This window comes from Centruroides sculpturatus, unplaced genomic scaffold, assembly GCF_000671375.1.
Source record: "Centruroides sculpturatus isolate CEXI.00-Female unplaced genomic scaffold, Cexi_2.0 scaffold122, whole genome shotgun sequence".
In the NCBI taxonomy this organism is placed as follows: domain Eukaryota; kingdom Metazoa; phylum Arthropoda; class Arachnida; order Scorpiones; family Buthidae; genus Centruroides; species Centruroides sculpturatus.
Genome location: NW_019384345.1, coordinates 856,755 through 877,242, shown reverse-complemented (window position 1 = coordinate 877,242; position 20,488 = coordinate 856,755). Strand labels below are relative to the sequence as shown.

At 25.6% G+C, this 20,488-nt stretch overlaps 2 protein-coding genes across 2 annotated transcripts; one reads left to right on the top strand and one right to left on the bottom strand.

The window, feature by feature from the left end:
• Window positions 1-443: 443 nt before the first annotated feature.
• Window positions 444-5,216, top strand: LOC111635371 (serine/threonine-protein kinase pakE-like). The gene is made up of 5 exons (XM_023380319.1): window positions 444-476; window positions 1,061-1,207; window positions 3,998-4,543; window positions 4,622-4,837; window positions 5,202-5,216. Exons 1-5 carry the CDS (start codon window positions 444-446, stop codon window positions 5,214-5,216), a joined length of 957 nt encoding a protein of 318 aa, XP_023236087.1.
• An 8,284-nt stretch (window positions 5,217-13,500) lies between these two features.
• Window positions 13,501-18,459, bottom strand: LOC111635461 (schlafen-like protein 1). The gene is made up of 2 exons (XM_023380424.1): window positions 18,406-18,459; window positions 13,501-14,175 (listed from the first exon to the last, which is right to left on the bottom strand). The coding sequence occupies exon 2, from the start codon at window positions 14,171-14,173 to the stop codon at window positions 13,658-13,660; it is 516 nt and encodes a 171-aa protein (XP_023236192.1). The 5' UTR covers window positions 14,174-14,175; window positions 18,406-18,459; the 3' UTR covers window positions 13,501-13,657.
• Window positions 18,460-20,488: the final 2,029 nt, after the last annotated feature.

Below are 20,488 nucleotides of genomic sequence, written 5' to 3'. Positions count from 1 at the left end.
AAATTTGGACTATCAGAAAAACTCATTTATCTCATTTTAAAATTTAAAATTATTACGTTTATTAAATCATTTTTTAAAGTGAAATTTTNATAACTGCCTTTATATTCATAAAACTACACTGAATTTAAAGCTTAGTAGTTACACAGCTGATAACTGATAAAGAACCCTATGTTATTTCTCTATCTATTCAAGACAGAGAAGGGAACAACAGTCAATGTTCATTGTTTCGAACAAACAAAATTCAAAAAAATTTTATAAAATTATTTAAATATTGATTGTTTTCTTACATACTGATATGAATTCTATAAGAATTTTAAACTATTATTACTTTTTAAAATTTCTTATTGTTATTGTCTAAATGTCTTCAAAGATCCAGCATACGATGTCAGAATATACACTCAAAGAAAACATACCTTGAAGACATATTCTTATGTCTGCAAGGTATGTTTGCTTATAAAGTATACTTAAAATATAGAGTATGTATTAAATATATATTAGTTAAATTTTCTGCGGGCCAAATTTGATCTTAATATCTTGACAGGTCACTTTAACGCTCACCATTAACATCAATAATAATTTTATCATCATATTGATGATGATGATAAAATTATTATTGATGTTGAGTGTTGATTTTATATTAAATTTTTATTATAATTATATTTAATATATTATATAAAAAGTTAGAAGAGTTGTACAATAAAAATAGTTCAACAGCAACACGAAAATTCCAAATTAAATAAATCTTTCTAGTTAGAATAATTCATATTATTTTAAACAAACTCAAACACTTTAAAGTTACTTGATACGGATTATTATAAATTAAGCTTTATTTAGGAGATTATTAGTATGCTCTTGTCAGATTAATTTATGAACAAGGAATCGAAAGATTTATTGTTCAATTTATATGAAGAAACCTAAATTCTCAAAATTAGGGCATTATACAACTATAATCTAGAACAACTTTTATGTATTCGTATCATTTTTCGAAATATATCAAGTCAAGTTATAAAGTACAACAGTTTATATTCAACTCAAAATTTTATAAATTATTCTTTTTCAGGTATGGCACATGTGTCCCGGTGGTAGCCTCGTACCGCGTCACAGTTTTCTCTGTCCAAACGGAACAATTTTCAACGAATTTAGAAGAATTTGCGATTGGTGGTACAATGTGCGCTGCGAAAAGGACGACACGAGGAAACGAAGGTCTGTAGACGAATTGGCTCCCGTCTTCCAACTTTAAATATTGATCCACCGTTTATAAACATTATCATCTATGTAAATATGTATTCATCTGGAGAACAGTGTAAAGGCTCAACTAACTAAACTTCTTATTCCTTCAGCAATCATTATTTATGGGATTTTGATTAAGATTCAGTTCGAGATGACTGATATTTAAAAACAAACAAAAATATTTCATTAAGAATACGACTTATTCTTATGAAATTTTCCATTTTGTATATAGTCTATCCTTTGTAAACGAAATGTATGTTAGATATAACAACATTACATTCATTTAATAAAATTGCATTCTGTAAATTTTCAAAAAAACTGTAACTAAAATATGCGCTTCAATAGAAGATACAACTGAAAGATATACGGCATGTAAATTTAAGATGTATATTTTTCATATAAATATAAAAACTGACTAAAATCAAAATTTTAAGTCATGGAATAATTCAAGAAAGGGAATTGTTAAGAAAATACTTTTATAATTGCATAATTTGCACAAGTATTTTTATAATTGTTTTAAAGTAAAGTTATTATTTTTAATCTTTGAACGTTTGAGTTAACGGTTTTCAATATTCTTCTATCGACATCTATTTTATTAATTTTTCAGAAAATAATAAAATTCACAATCCAAATTTCTAATCAATAACTAAATTTGGACTATCAGAAAAACTCATTTATCTCATTTTAAAATTTAAAATTATTACGTTTATTAAATCATTTTTTAAAGTGAAGTTTTATTAATAAAAAATAAAATAAAAAATATATAAGTATAACCTATAGAATAATAATTATAGGATTAATTTTTTATATTTTTCATTATAACATAAAAAAATCTCAAAAATTTATAATTTTTCATTTTTTATAATAAATATTGCGAAAAAAAGTTTCATGAAAGATATCTGCAAATATATCTTTTAAAAAAATAGCAGATTATTTATATACATACAAATTTATATTAAATTTGATATTTTATAGTAATAAGCTATTTTCTTAAAAGCCTGGAATATAAAGTATCCTTAGATTATTTATTAAATTTACAGATCTTATAAAATTATTTATTAAATATATTTTATAAATATAAGTTCATGTAATCATGTTGTATATCTGTATTTTAAAGGAGATAAAAATTATATTCATCTCGTTCTGTAAACTCTATTTTCGTTAAGAATAATTTTGCTGTTTAAATTAAATTTCATAAGAAATTTTTAAATATCGTTCTTGAAAGTTGATCAAATCTTTTATAAAACTTCATCATTTTTTATTTGGCCAGTTTATGTAACAAAATCTAAGCTTGTTATAATGTAGCTAGATTTAAATTAAATAAAGATTAATCATGAAGCACAATACAGATTTGTTTAATTGAATAATTATTTATTTTATATTTTTATATCTTGAATAGTTATTTTTTACCGAAGCAGTACATTTCGTTATGTTTATCCAAATTTTTCGGTGTCTAAACATTAATATTGATACTTAAACATTTTTATTCTTATGAATTATTAAATAATACTTTATGAGAAATGCAATATAAATTCTAAAATATATACAGTGAAACCTGTGTAAACCGGACTCTTACGGTACCGAATATTTTTTCCGATTTGGCAGGTTCCGTTTTGGACAGGTTTATATACTTATTAAATTATCAGTGCTAAAGAAAATTTAATTATTTAGATTTGTAATAAATTAGATCATGAAGCCATTAAATAATCTGGAGCCATTTTAAAAAGGAAAAAAAATGGTTAAAGGCATTAAAACACTTTAACGATAAAATAAAACTGATGTTTTTTACCTCATTAAATTGGCAAAGTTCTGATGAAAGATTATTCACAATATCACTATTATGGTTATATTTTATAAGAAATGTACCGATAATCGTGATCGTTAAATTATCTTACAAGATCATTATAGAAGTTAACACAAATTTAATTTATAACAATCTATTATACAATCAATTTTATTTTCATATTCGATGCTAAATTTCGATGAAGCAATCTTATATCGATATTTATAATTTAGTAATTTTATTTGATTTTTTTTTTATTAAAATAAGTAATCATATAAAAATTAATTCAGATCTTTATATAAAATTAACAAAACTTCCATAGTTGAAATTCAACTTCTTGTTCAAAATATTAAATTATATAGCTAACTTTATGATAACATCAAAAAGGAAAAATTATTTTGCTGGTCTTTATATCTTTCAAACTTTATGAATATTAAATAAGTTTGTTTAAAGGGAAAAAAATGACGGGAAATGCTTTTGACGGGTTTGCTGCAATAAGTTTCATAAAAATTTGATTGTTATATAAAAGTTTACAGATTTTCAAATTTTGTTTGTAAACTGTACTGTACGTTTAAAATATTTATGATATTTACTGAGTTTATAGTTATTAATTTAATCCATCTTGCTAATATATCGAAACTAAAGGAATTTTTTTTATCTCAGTACGAAGGTATCCAACAATATTGTTAGTATTTTTTCCTCTTATGGTATTTTATAAATTTATTTTCGATAGCCTATGTTATATTATTTTTGTAAAGTAAAATTATTTTAACAGAACAAAGTGTATTGTACACTATATACAAAATTTCTTTAAATATTTTAATATAATAATAAAAATTTAAGTTATTAAAAATTTAAGAAGTATCGAAGAAGTTATTCATTTTTTTTTACAAAATTTATATTAAGACCAAGCAGACACCGGTCCAACTATTTATTTTGAGATATTTACTAGTTGAAAACTGCAAAACACATGATATATTATAGGTGTTAGTAAAAGAAGAGGTTAATCCAGGAAGGAATAATACCAACTTTCGAAGATTTCCTTTTACATGGAGACGAGCACATTTTCCCATTATTCCACCTCGTCTTAGAGTAAAATCTATCAATCGAGTGGTATCGTCGACAACCAGCACAACGACAACGACGACAACAACAGAAACAATTCCAACTGATTCAAATATTCGACCAATTGATATATTTGAAATTTCTTCATCGGATAACAGTCCAGCTATTGTATGGCCTGTGCCAAGAAGACCTGCATCTAGAAGATTCCGAACTCCTTCATTCACAACTTCTGCACCTAGGGTATTACCAAAGTTGCTTCAACCGAAACCCACTCGCCCAGCAATATACAGTTTGGATGGATTTGTACCGAAACCTTCTATACAACGAATAAGCACTACTGAAGCACCACTAGAAATTCGCCGACAATATCTTCTTACTAACAACAACAACAACAATAACAACAACAACCACAACAACAACAACAACAATAATAATAATAATCTACACGAGAAACGAAAAAAGAAGGTATCAATTGTCATTTTGAAATATATTTTTTAAGAACCTAGATTATTATTTATCTCTATATTTACTTCCTTTTAGCAGAAAAGTCGCCAGTCTCTTTACGAAGATGACGATGATAAAGGTGATAAATATGGTTTAGGTCGACGTAAAAAACCTGTTAGCAGATATACAGCTTTCGCCAGGAAAGGTATACCAGGTATAGATTATCCCGTCAATGTCAGAATACCTCAGACAAACTTTGATTGTAGCTCACGACTTGGTCCTGGACTGTATGCTGATCCTGAAACAGACTGTCAGGTAGGTTTGGACAAAATAAGGTCAGATAATGAGATAACTATTTGCAGATATAACTGCCTTTATATTCATAAAACTACACTGAATTTAAAGCTTAGTAGTTACACAGCTGATAACTGATAAAGAACCCTATGTTATTTCTCTATCTATTCAAGACAGAGAAGGGAACAACAGTCAATGTTCATTGTTTCGAACAAACAAAATTCAAAAAAATTTTATAAAATTATTTAAATATTGATTGTTTTCTTACATACTGATATGAATTCTATAAGAATTTTAAACTATTATTACTTTTTAAAATTTCTTATNGGAAGAAAAAAAAAAACAGTTAAAAGTACATTCAGAATAAAGTTAATTTATCATTTAGATGTCTACTCGATAAACACATCCTTGAAAAAACAAGTCCCAAATATTTCTTAATCGAAATTTTTTTCATTTATTAATACATCAGTGATTGAATCAAAACTCTACTTTCTACGAAATACAATTAAGAATGATGCAAAAAATAAGAGAGAAGATAAAAAAAATACCGGTATTAGAATGCAGAAATATATTTAAATGTCCTAAGAAAGGTTTCATACTTTGCGGAAGAAATCTTTTTTCCTGTGTGTCTAAAGTACGCGATGGAAATCGCACAAAGTTCTATTTATAAGTATATTTATAACTTCCCTATTGTCGAACTACGCTTTAAGCAATAGTTTTTCACTCTTCGGTAGGAATTTAAATGAAATGATAAAAAAGGAATTAATTTAAATAATTCGCTATCGTTTCCGGTAGATAGGCTTTAATTATTAATAAATTAAGAAAATTTTCGATCTAACGTAACCCATTTTCTCTTTGGTGCAACGTAATTTTAGAATCTCTTCCGCAATTTACCAAATATAAAGTGTTTGCGAAAAATAAACCGGAAGCAAGATGCGGAAATATTTTATTATCTTATGACATTATACTATGGCATTATTTTTTCTTTCATTCCTGGATGTAATCTTAAAGCATTTGTCCTTTCGTTACGTGATCTATATTTATATTCTTTATGCATATAAATGAAACACCTAAACTAAACTTAAAAATAACACTATAGAATCCGAATATTTTCTGTACTTTATTTAGATATGCATATTAAGATAAAATCATAATCTTAATTAAATTTTTGATTCTTGTAATTATATATATCGAGATATTTATAGCTTATATTCTTTTCTCTTTGAAATTATAACGATATATAAATAAATTAAATAATTTATATGATTAAATTTTTATCTTATATTCATTTACAGAGGCAGAACTTTCATTATATAGGCCTTTTACAATGTCTTTATTACATAAATACGGATAAAATAAAATAAAAATTCGCTACTTATTTTTTAGAATTTATAGGTATTTATTGGATATAATAAAGAATAAAATCAAACTTTGTTAATTATCAATTCGACTATTATAATTTTTTAATGAAATTTTTTATGAATGATAATTTAACCTGGCCAGAGGGAAAGGCGGAGAAATGTTATTCTAGTCAAAAGATGAAGCTCTGAAGGGAGAAAAAAATAAAACAAAATAGCAACAATAATATAAGCTTATAGTAGTAAGACATTTCTCAAGTTATAGCTCCAGGCATCTCTCAGAGTTTTGTTAAACCTTTCGTAATCAGTTTTCATTGTTTATTTTTAAATATTATTTTAATCCAATAAAATAAAAATAAATGGCCTTATATGTTTAAATACTTATCATTTAAAAATTATATTTAACGATAATTAAAAATAAGATGTATTTGAAATCATTGTATCTAGTGTTTTGCATCCCAATGTTTGATTTAATCATGAATTTATGTTTTCTATTCGTAAATATATATAAAAATTTAGAAGTCTTCAAAAATCATTTTATATAATTTCAAAAACATAATTTACTATATATTAAAAATATATATGATTTTAGTGATATTTTATGAAGAATACTAACATTTACATACGATAATCCAATTTAAATGTTTATTGTTCGATAAAAATTAATGTCATAAATCGGATAATAGAATATTAAACTGAAATCATTTATGAATAGCTAAATTCATTTTTTTTCTTTTAAACTTTAGTTTTCTTTGGCAATCCTTTTAATTGTTAACTATTTTATAATTCTCCCCCTAAATCAATTTACTGGTATATTCGATTATTAAACTGTACGAAAATTTCCTAAAATATTGTATGTAAAGATTTGTGGAAATTTGAATATTCTTATTAGAAATCTCCATATTCTTCAACACTATCGAAAGTTAAGTGATAATTTAGGCGAGGTCGCGCGATTAGTACCAACTTACAACTTTTATCTTGATAGTTAACTATTTCAATGGTGTCAAGGTGAGACGGGTCTATGCACTGTGTTATAAGCGTTGTAATCAGTTCAAATGGCTCCAAGACAGGGAGTGTTCACCGCAAACAAAATATTAGCCTCCAGTTAAGTTAACAAGAGAATGACAAAAACAAATAACAAAGTACGTTATACTTATATTTGAATAGAATCTACAGAAATGACTATCGTAAGCAATCATTTGATTAAGGTACGTTAAGAGATACGAGAAATATTTTTTGTAGCAGCATTAATTCACGTAGATAGTAAATTAATCTAAGTAATTTATCAGAGAAAAAGAAAAGAATATTTAAATAAAGATCAGTAATTAATCAGTAGTGAATTATCGTAAAATGGGACAAGGTGGAAGTTGAAATAATGAATGATAAGGGTAAAACTAGTACAAATAAATCACTAAGAGAGAGTGATTAAGAAATTTGAAATGATTTTTTAAAGATTTATATTGATATAATTATGCTTCAAAACTTTCCTTCTTTACAAACTGATAATTAAATAATTCTAATAGCAGAAAATTTTTCATTTCCTTATAAAGATACAATAAAAACTGAATTATCATAAGATTTTTAAATCTGATTATATGAAATTCAAATAAAAGTGATAAAATATTAAATAATCAGTATTTCTACAAGCTTGTTTATAACTTCTGACCACTGCATAATTTCTTTTTTAATATACATTATATTCGTATTTCGCTTTGTGTTAGATTTCGACACAATCATTTTTCATTTTCTGTGAAGGTTCTTGACTGACAACTAATTTTGCAAAAACAAATTTACTTCATGAATACAATTCCTTTCGGTAATATTAAAATTTAATCACTATTTGCTACTAAAGAAATGCCAAAATTTTGAAGTTTCAGATAAATTAGAAAATTAATATTTGTTTTAAAGCATTTTCCTCAAATTAATTAATTCTAAATTTTTTTTACTATCCTCCTCATTTTTTTTTTAAAGTTAAGGAAAATTTCTGTTCTTTTTTTCAGAATAAATTATGAATTAAAGAATTATATTTTAATTTCCATTTTAATAATGATACAATTTTTTCTATCTTTTACAGTTAATAAACTTATTAACTTATATTCTTATTACAAAACAAGTTTATCATTATGTTTTTCAGGGTATGTCATTAAATAATTTCCTTTAAATTTAAAAATGCCTACGCGAGACATTTGCTTAGATTATTTTTAATCAACCAAAATAATCTTTTCAATTAAGAACAAATTGTAATTTTTAAGTACTACTTAAAGTGATTTGGCTAAAAGTAAAGTTTAGCCAAATCACGTAAAAAATTAATTCTAAATATTCATTCATAGAATAAATCAGGTTAATACTCAAATAACACGATGCACAACGAATAAAAATTGGTCCAAATCTTACATGAAAGACATAACTAGCACACTAACAAAATGATGTTTAACGATAGTTTATGGACAAAATTAATGTTTAAAGAAAAAAATCTAATAATAGAACAACGTTTCCTTTCGTGTTCAAATTAAAAATTAAAGATTTATATGCAAAAATAGATTATAAAGTACAAACCATCACGATATAAATTTTATTAATCGAATTTTTAAGAAAGTGGTAGGCAAGGAACATTTTTAACACTCTTACATAATTATACATCGTAATGCACGAATGCACTTCATAATCGAATTGTTATCATACATTCCTACTAACACGAAACATAATACTTTATGAAATTTATGATGTATTGGAATTGTACGTGGTTCTTTTGTAAATATCAAGATACTAACTATTACGAAACATTATTTTAAAAAATGGAACACTAAAGAGAAAACTAGATTTTACAAAGCTATATTTGTAAAATCAAAAGTAATCGTTATTTTAATTAAAAATTGTATATGATTAATAAATAAATCATTAAAATTAAAAAAAAAACTGATATAATGATGATACGGCATTTTTGAATCATTATTTCTGTTAAAATTTAAATAAAAAAAATATTATCTGTATTAATATTACATACTATAGTAATAAAGTAAATATAAGTAACTCATTTGTTTAAAATAATAATCTAAATTAAAATAATTAAGTATAGGTAATGCAATATGAAAAATAAAAATTTTTGAATGTTAATCAGAGAAATTATCGAATAAAAATTCAATGCCTTGTTTATATAAAATATATTCAAATTAAAAATTGCTACATGGAATTTTACTTAATAGAGCTGTCTCATATATTCTATTGTTAAAACTTTTTACTGTATTTTATTTATTTCAAGTATGACATGTATAAGGCTTTGTATTTTAATTTAGAGAGATTGCCCTAATAATTTAATAAAATGACTTTGATGAATAAAAAATAATTTAATAATAATAATTAAAGTTGAATAGTGAATAAAAATTTATGAATTAATCATTTAAGAAATACAATTAATTATAATATAAATACGGGTATACCACCGATTTTCCGACATCATTTGTTCCATAGCATTGCCAAATTATCTGTTTTGCTGAATCAACGAAGGTCAAGTAATAACAATTCAATAATACACTCTGATCCATTTATTATGTGCATCCTATGTCTTTAAAGTTCCATGAACTGCTGGAAATATTTTGCGAATAACTGAACTAACAAAACAAAACAAAAAAGGAAACTAAATATTTCTACCTTGCTTAATCATACATTCTTAGCAATATTCATGAAGAATTCAAGTAATATGATTTACTATTCGTAAATAAATTTTTGCGAGAGTGGCTTATCTGTTTAAAATGTAACTAGCCCGTCGCTAAAAAGCGCATACCATACATAATGCCATCTATGGTCACTCAATGATCTCAAAATCTCGTATACGCGATCTAGTAATTTTGTCCGGATGAAGAAAGTCGTGGATATCAGTTGCCGGACAATCAAATGTGTACCTATACATATGTATATCAGTAAAATGCACAAAATATGTGTTTCGTTAAAGTATCATTAGACTTTCACAGAGAAACAGCATAGTAAACTAGACAATACTTTTTCCATTCTCTTCGTTTCTATTAAATAAACTAAAATGCAATTTTTTAAATTAATAATTTTTAAAAAATCATAAAATGGATAAGTTTTAATAAAATTGTAAAATTTGAAATGAAATGAATTTACAATACTTTTACTTTAAATTAAATGTAAATCTTTACTTTAGACACAACACAAAAACTATATTTTCGATAAATTATTTTCTTTAAAATGACGAACAAATATGTTGAGATATCTTAAAAGCTAGACGTTTATTTCGTAAAAATATTTTTTTTTTTTAATTCTTGCAAACTTGTATAATTAAATTTAAAATTTATTATATTTATAAATGAAATTGTAATAATAATAAAAGATTTTTTCTGAGTTTTAAAGTCATTTATTCATTAATATTCGACCTTCATTATTGCAAATAACTTTTAGTACCTACAATAAAGCATTTATTGTAGCATTCTTCCTGTTTTTATTTACATTCATTATTCACTAATGTAATTTTTTATATATAATTTACGCAAATTTTACAATACAATATTGTTTAACAGAATACAAATCAAATACAGTATGTAATTTAAAATTTCTGAATAAATAAAATGTTCTAAAGATTAAATTAAACTTTATTGTTATTTATTTTTCATTAATTTAAATACTTAATATATTTTATTTAAATTTTTATTAATAAATTATTTCTCTCTAAATATACTGTTTAAAAGAAAATTATTAAAATGAGTGTGAATATATCGAGACAACAGTATATTAGAATTAATTCTCATTTTCTTCCAATGTTACAATATTTATTAAATAAAGCGTTAAAATATTATTCTTATTATTTGTTAAATAAAATTAAATATTAAAAAGATTAAATAATTCATAAGCTTACTTTCTTAATGAATTGTTTACGTTATTTAAACATTGAATTAATTTACAACCTTACTAAAATATAAGGAAAAAAATTAATTTTGAATTTTTTAAAAAATAATCTTTAAGTATAAAAAATATATTTATATTCGCAACCAACTTAAACAAAACTGAAATTAAAGGAAATATTCTACATTTTGTATAGTCGTATTTAATTGTACTAATTAGTAAAATAAAATAAGACTTCATAATTAATAATGGAAATTCCTGATATTACTATTATTTACATTGGTGTTACTTTCAGTTTTTACATAAATAAAAAATCAGGTAATAAAAAATACTGACAAAATATATTTCGCCACTAGCGCTAGCATTGAAATATTTGGAATATAAATGCTTATATTTTAAAGTTTTCAAGTCAAAAATCAAAAGATTGTTTCTTATAGATATTTAAAAGTATGTGAAACTATAAAAAATAATTCAATATAATATATCGTCTGATTAATTAACATAACTTTCACTGAATAAATTATTAAAATAGAAATTTTGCGTTTTCATTGATAACTATTAATAATTAAGGCAGCACTTTTAATAGAATAATTTAATTAAAAACACAATATTGTTTTTTAAATTAAGTAATTACTGTATTAGTTAAACATACATTAAGCTTATATTACATTTTATCAAATCCCTTCTATTATTTGTTTGTTCGTAGATTAGCTATTTCTATCTTGAAAATCGTTATAAAATCTTAATTAGCAACGAAGATTTGACATTATCTTTTAAGATAATTAATTGATCTATAGAATCTTAAATTATACTTATGTATGAAAATATATAGGCCTATATTATATTGAAAGTGCGTGCACAGTGTCTTCTAAACATAACTTCTAAAGATGCCATATTTTGTAAGATCGTACGTTATGTTGTCAATAAATCAGTAATTTAGTTACATTAAATTTATTCATGATTATTATGATTATCTTTATTGTTCTGTTTATGAATTATTGAATAGTGATTTGATTCTAATAATTTCTTCCAATCCTGACTTAAGAATAAGTACTTTACTTAATTGGTAACATTTTAAAGTATTTTGGTTCGCAGGATATTTTTTAAAAATTCTAAATATAGATACAGACTAGATTTTTATACAGATCCCTTAATTAAAAATGCTGCTATCCATTTGAACACAAACTCGAATCATTAAACAATTAAAATTTCATTATTATTTTTATCTTCTTTATACTATATCTTTTAATCGAATTTTGAGTAAAAAATTCATATCTCTGCATTACAAAAATGATATTTATTATATTATAAAGTATAATGATAAAAGTGTTAAAATAATGGACAAAAACAACATTCGAAGATCTTGGATAATCTAACAGGAGTAAGAGAGGATACCCAAAGAAAATATCGCCAAAGTCGGGACAGGATGCTTGATCTAAGAACATGACCTAAAAGGAAATATTTGAAATCATTCTTGTACTTGTAGATTATAAAATATTACTATCATTTCATCCAAAAATAAATTTGGAATTTTCAAATCTTTTGTGGGATAAGTTTAGCTTGTGTTTTCATTATGTCTCGCAATGTATTATTCTTGGAATTATCAATTATATAAAGTATTTATTTAAAAATTTATAAAGTAACTAATGAATGTGTGTCTTTATTGTGCTTTACCAATTATTATTTTTGGTTCTATTATATTTTATAGGCTAATATTAATTACTACAACTTTTCTACTTGTATGTTTACTTGTTTGTTCTACTTCTACTTGTTTGTTTATTATTTGAGTTTTATATGCATTTTATATCATTTTTATTCTTTTTACATTTCGTTTTCCATCCCTTAATCCTGCAGAGAATTCTTTAAATTATTAATTCATGTAAATATGATATTAATTATAGTGCTTTGAAATCTTAACTATATTTTTAATTGCCAAGTAATAAAATTGCTTTCAAACTTAAATATTTGCCTATGTTCAGTTGTTTGAAAATGCTAATTGTGTCCAAGCAATTCATTTTAAGTTCTTTTTAAAACAACTTAAATAGATCTACAGTAACTTTAATAAACTTTTATTTAAAATATTTCATTGCAAATATAAATAAATCATTAAATTATTATTATAAATAAATAATAATTAAAAAGTTTTTCTATTTGTTGTTATCCAATCAAACATTAAATTACTGTACTCTGTAGTAAAAATTTCTAACATCTTATTATTTCATATAAATATGAAGTTATAAATTCATTTTTTAACCGCCCTATTTACTATTTCAAGCTAAAACAAATTTTTATAACATTCAAAAGTTTCGTTTAAAAATTCATTAAATTAAATACCTTATTTAAATATTTTAAATAAAAATGCTTTTATTATTTTACTATTAAATTACATAACATATTAATTAATACATAATTTATTTTTAAAATAATTTCTACAATTTTATTTAAATTTCATATCTTTAATAAAGCTGATATCATAACATTAACAAATTCTTTAAAAAGTGTAATTAAAATTTAAATAACATTGAAAAATAATTTATTGAGAAACGAATAACAAAAATTAAATTAATGTTTCAAGAGTTTCGACAGCATTTTGCAAAGCGTACATTTGTTGCTAATATCATTTCTCTTATCCAACCCACTGTCGAATGCCACACTTGTTGGCGCAAATAGTTACGCCATCTTTTCTCAAATAATATTCTCCCTCTTCTGTTTTATACATAGTATTTCGTACGGGATATATATGCACTTCGATTACATATTTTAAATTTTCTTCATTAAATGAAATGCAAACGTCTTGTGTTCTGAGCACCGGAATAAAATTTATTTTATAATTAGTATGTGACAATTTAGGCTCTATTTTATTAGTCATTATATTATTTATTCCGCATCTAAATCCATCTCTTTCTGCACGAGTGGCAGAAATTCCTTTGATAGTAAAATTACTATTTAAACCAAAGTATACAATACTATGTTTAGAGGTGTTTAACATAGAACATAATAATTTTATCATTGTAAAATATGATATATTTCGTATGTTGTTTATTTCATGTTTTATCTCAAGTACATCATCATTATTTATATGTAATATATCTCCTGATAAATACACTTCTGAAGAAAGATCTTCTAATATTTTGGAATTCATATCTAATAAAATTGATATACTTGTATATTAATTTTTTTAAATTAAATAAAATAGTTGAAAACTATATTTAAAATAGTGTAATTGCTAGTAACATTATAAAGTAATATTTATTAATATATAATATTTTGAATTTTGATTATTGCGCGAAAGAGTCATATGACCAGTTTCAATTTTACCGACAGATCATACCCAATTGTAATCAGCAAACTTAACAGATTGCAAATGATATACTACGAAATTATACATAAAAAAGAATAACATCACAAAAACAGTTACTGAATTGGATAGCGCAAAGTCGACTGACACATTTCAGGACGCTAATCTGTATGAAAATGAGGAGAAAAAAGAGTTGATACATGACGAGTCAAAGAATTTCATTGAAGCCATTTAAAAATGTTCATTTACAATGGAGTGTAACATAAACTTCAGATTGTAGTTTTTTATTCCAAAATATAATCTGTTGTAGACATCGCTTGAGATGGTAATTTAACATTTTTTTGACCAATTCAAAACGCAACGTAATTTTGAGCTGGATACTTAAGTTCGCAACAAAGAAAATATTCGGACAGTAAGGGAATTTTCTGAATATGGTTCACGTCGATCATGTTGGCTCTAATCTTGTATCCTAGATTTTTCGAATCTGATCTTATAAGATATCAAGTTGCACCTTACAAAGGCATAGTTTGTGTTGAAGATGAAGTATGCTTTTTAAACTGAAATTATCGTACATCGTCATCTTGATCTGCGGCATCGAGTTTTGATAATTTTGTGGATTGTTTAAAGTTAAGACAATGCATTGCAATTGAAGAAAGTTACCTTAGAGATGTTATCTATCATAAATATAAATTGCTTGCTTTGTTCATAAAATTTTGGTCACTTCATCTTTCTCTTTAAGTTTATAAAATAAAGATTGATAAAAATCATCAACGATAATATAAATTTCGTTATTGTAAAATGTAAAAGTCATACAAAACTAATAAATTATATAAAATGTATATTAAGAAGTAGAAAATGAAAAATCTTTAACTTAAATCTTAAACATTTTCTACTTCTTCTAAAAATCTATTTTCTAAAAATCTTAAACATTTTCTACTTCTTTTTCTAGATCCACAACAAATAATTGAATACGTATTATGATATCAAGGAAGTGTTTAAACGTATCATCAAATGCGGAATAACTTTATATTAATTTTTTTATAGTTTTGAATTATAGATGATATTTTGTTGTATACTAAACTGAAATTATAGTATAAATATATCAAACATCCCGAAACAACGTATATCCTGAAGTATATAAACATCTAAAATAACAAAATAATAAAACAGATAAAAAAGTTGGTTAAAGGTTGCAAACGTTCGTTACTGTTAATAAATAATTCTCAGTGAGAGAAGGTGTTTTTGAGTACGTATAATTTAAAAGCAATTATTTTCACAGTTTTATTATGATTTTTTTATTTAAACAAGTTTTATATCAAGTCTTTTGGGCGTTAAGGTTAGCAACTTTCATCACGTGCAGAGCCATCACAACCTATCTAACACAGATCATTTTTCAAATATTAATAGTAGACTAGCATTAATTAGTAGGGATTGATCATCCTCTCTTCTAGGAGGAGGTCAACGAGTACTTTTGCTCGAATTACTTCGACCATCTTCCGCAACGGTCCCTTCTTTCTATCGAACCAGCGGTATGGTGGATTTTGGAATTGGAAAATCCAAGATACTGATTACCGGCTTGCACAAAATATGATTTAAGTGGTTTTCGACGGTGCTGAATTTAAATATTTAGTCCGTTTTTCAAGAAGTTTCATTCGTTGTCAGATGACCATTTGATATTCGGCTGTGAATGGAACAATTTCTTAGAGGTAACATTCGTAGTAATATAAATCAAATACTTATTCAAATTCTTTAGTACAGTACTTATAGTACGAAAGAATCTAGTATTCTTAATGTTTGTTGTTATTTTTTCCGAGCAACGCCGGGCTCTTCTGCTAGTAGATACATAAACAATCGCTTTAAATCAGTGGTTCTCAACTTTTCTGAGACCGCGGAACACTATTCATACACATTTTATTACACGGAGCATTAGCATCAATATATTCAAAAATTGATAAGCAATTCCATGTTTACTATTCTCGGAAAATAATGAATCAATAAACTAATAAACTTTAATATATTGAGTAAAAATTGAAACATGAAATTATCTACAATAGGAATAAATTTGAATAAATACTTTAAAATCTTTTCTTTCGTGGAACACTTGAGGTAGGTTTGCGGAACACTGGTTAAGAATCACTGTTTTAAATAATCGGACTATAAATCCGCTATTTATTTAAGGCGGATTTTGGTTGCGCATCTATAACGTTGTTAACACCGTTTTATATATTTTAAAATTTTTTCAAGATAATATCATGATTGGAAATTCTCTAAAATTCCCTCGTTACTTGTGACAATCAATTGGATAATAAATAAGAAATTGGAAGATCAAGCTACAGAAGTGATTCAGAAATAATAGTGATAAGTACAAGAAATATTTCGTTTTATACAGGTCCATAGAAACCGACGACCTGTAGGAAATTCTAGATGAGATTGGTAGATTATCGGTAGAAGTTAAACGACTTGATCATAATTTGGAATGGAGTTGTTTATTAAAAAGAGGAATTAATGCAGCGTTGCTGCAGTTTTATTAGCAATAATTAGGCCGATATATCGTACAATAATTAAACAAACCTGGAACGAATCCAAAGACAGATGATGATCCAGTCGAATTTGAGGATTCATACTCATGACCGTATTCACAAGTAAGGATCAAGAGTTAGAGTTGAAAGTTAACTAATTCACGTACTAAAAATAAGGTGAATGGTAGTTGGTTAATTTCTAACTCTTGATCGTTGGTTGTGAATAGAGCAGTCAGACATTTTTCTCCTCTAGAGCTATAAGTACTGTACATTTTATTACAATGTAAATATGATATTAATCCGTACATAATGTTTTTTAAGCATATAGGCCTATAAATATACTTTACGTTTTAAGCATATATGCCTATAAATATGCTTTACGTTTTATGAAAGAAGTACAAATGAGTGAGTGCAAGTTACAGTTGAATGCCGTGACAATAAAGCAGGTTAGGGAGCATCTTGGGGAGAAATGGCAAAATAAATAGGGAGATTGGAAGACGAGGGAATGCTTGTATGAAAGTGGATGGGGGCACAGCACGATTGGTTCGTAAGAATATGTTTCCGAAGAAGGCAGATATGACTGTGTACAAGGGTGTGATCCTCCAACTCTATTGTATGGTTGTGAGGCATGGATGTGGAGAACGAAGCATGAGAGCAGAGTGATTGCAGCTGAGATGAAATATCTGAGGTGTATATGTAGTGTGACAAGAAGAGATCTGGAGAGTAACGAGGATGTGTTGTGTAGTGCGATGTGAAAGAGAATGCGATTGAACGAGTACGTCAAAGATGTCTGCGTTGGTTTGGCCACGTAGAGAGAATGTATAAGGTGTGTATGAAGTTGTATGTGGAAAAATATGGAGGAAAAGAGAGGGCATTGAAGACCGAAGAAAAGATGGGCTGAGCAAGTGGAAGAGTATCTGAAAGAGAAACAGATTCTAAGTGAAAGAAGGCGCCGACTGTCTGAAAAAAGTCATAAATGTGAAAGAAGCAAAAGAGGCACGTACGGATAGACAGAAATGGCGCAAGATTGTCAAGATTGTGTGAAAGTTGGGTGTGTTCTTGGTATGCTATGTCCTGTCCATATGATGTTCCTCGGAGGACTGAAGCTTGCAGGGTGTTATGCACAGGAAAGACACTTTTTTCTTGGCCATCCCTTTAGGGAATGACAGTATAGTAGTTATAGTTAATATCTTAAATAAACTTTTAATGCATTTCTATGTTTCAAACTTTTTATGACAAATTTCGTTTTTTCTTTATTTTTTATCTTGTTTTTCTATCAACACATTTCTTCACATAATACTTTCGTGATATTAGTTTTGCAGCAATATTTTATATGCATAAATTTAACACAATAAGATTAGCCAGCGAATTGAAGACATAATTTGCGGATCAAATTCCTGTCTAACTGACATTGAAACCAGCCGTATATCCACTTTCTCTCGGCATTCTTGTTAACAAGTTAAGTCAAATCCTTTATTTAAGATTCACATTTATAAAATTACAATTTTAAAATGTTCTAAATAAATTATAATAGATTATAGATAATCATATACTTACCCGAAGGGAATTTATTTTGATTTCGTTCATAAAGAATGTTAGCTTCTTGATTCATATTCTACAGATTTAAATAATACATTTTATTATTTTATGTAAAATAAGCCAGTTCAGATTTGATTTAATTCTAAGCCTAATTCTAAATTTTCAAAGTTTAGAATTAAGCTTTTATTTAATATGTAAGAAACATTTAAAAAGAAACCATTTACATAACGAAAACTTCCGTAAATAGACAGCAAATAATATTAAAATATTTCGATTAGTATTGATATAGGAGAATAAGCGAATTTAAATTCGCAGAAATTTTTGAAATATGAGACTTTTCATTGGAAATTAGATTTTGAAAACTAACAATTAAATCTTCATCGGATATTAAGTCTTCATCAAATTTATTAGAGAATAGCCCGATAAGTTTCTAACCAATTAATCGTCGTCCTGCTTCATTAGTAAATAAATGAACGGTATCGACTTGTTTTTTCCTTGTTTTTCTACTGTAAGTCTAACAAAAAAAAAATATTTTTTATCTTATGATGCAAACATATTTTAATCGTGCTTAAACTCGTAGTTTTACTAAAGAATGACTTTTTTGAATCTGTTGTTAAAATTTCATGTACTTTTCTGATAGCTTCTCATTCTCTAAGAGAGATTGATATCTCTCTTAGCTGAGCTATATCAATCTCTTTCTTTTATAATCTCATGTTAATTTTTCTATTTCTTATTCTACAAATGTATGTCATAGTAAGTTTTAAAAAGAATACTAGAAAATCATTCTAATGGCGTTTCCATTCAAGCCATTTTCCTTGAATTAAATTATATTTGATGCGCTAAACATTTAACACTTTAATTCTTACTTTTCAATTTGTCATTTAATTTGATGAGCAATTCCGTTTTAGTGAAAAGAGTAAATGCTGTTAACCAGAAAAATCTAGCAACTAGTTGCGTAACTTTCCTGCTAAGAGTTGAAATTGTGTATGACGTCATTTGTTATGAACTTTTATTTAAAAATTTTCTATTATTATTAATTGAAATCTCTATTAAGTGCGATACAATTGGAGATATGACACATGATCTCTCTATCTCTCCGCCTCTTTGAGCTTTAACCACCAGAATTTAATATCGTTTCAATCTTCAAAACACAAACCTACATGAAAAATTTCAGAAATTTTCGACAAAAGACACAGGAGTTATTAAGCTTCAAAAGTGGGTGAATAAAGTCGTGCTCCCACCCACATACACAAACATCCATACATACAAGAGAAACCCCCAACTTCTTTTTACATTTCTCAACGTTTCAATATTACCGAGTCGAAAAATGTAAAGATTTTGGGGAGGGGTCATTTTCGATCGATAGCCATACTTTCCCTCTTTTACATAAGCCGAGAAAATAAAACAATTGAAGTTTTTATTTTGCATATATTTAACGTTAGATAGTGACACATTGCTATTTCATAGTTAAAAGAGATAAATTTGCCTTGTTTTGCTAAATCTATTATTATTAATTTATTGATAATAATAAATGAAAATACTTAAGCAAACAATAGTCTAAAAGAGGGTCAGCATGAAAACATGGTTGCTGTGCTCTAATACTTCAGATCACTTTCGACCTAAACTGTTTTTTTTTCATAATTTCTCAATAAATTCCAATCAAAAGGAAAAGATGCGAAATGTACTGTATAGTAGTACTCATGTTAATGAGCGAATGCACAACAAGGTAAATGGAACATTTATTTTAAATTTTGTATATAAAATATCTGACCGTTTATAAAAGTCAGTTCAATTTTACAAATGACTGATTAATAGTGAATTGTAGAAATAATATCTTTTAGAATTTACCAGATATTTTAGATTTAAAAATCATATTTCTAGAAAATTAAAATATTTTATTAATTTTTTTTTTCTATTGTCGTATTGATTAGGATTTCTTTACAAGAAAGGGTATGAAGAAATGTTCTTAGATTTTACTGATTTCTATTATGATCTACTTATGATAAATATTTATCATAAATACTTGTTTATAGGCCTAAATATGAAGAATAAAGATAATAATCAGAGAAAAATATTTTTCTTTTATCAATATTAATAAATT

Bases quoted from the DNA above. Each gene is read 5' to 3' on its own strand.
- LOC111635461 (XM_023380424.1), bottom strand. From the start codon at position 14,173: ATGAATTCCAAAATATTAGAAGATCTTTCTTCAGAAGTGTATTTATCA.
- LOC111635371 (XM_023380319.1), top strand. From the start codon at position 444: ATGTTTGCTTATAAAGTATACTTAAAATATAGA. The intron at 477-1,060 runs GTATGTATTAAA...ATTCTTTTTCAG, and splicing joins AAGTATACTTAAAATATAGA to GTATGGCACATGTGTCCCGG. The intron at 1,208-3,997 runs GTAGACGAATTG...GATATATTATAG, and splicing joins ACACGAGGAAACGAAGGTCT to GTGTTAGTAAAAGAAGAGGT.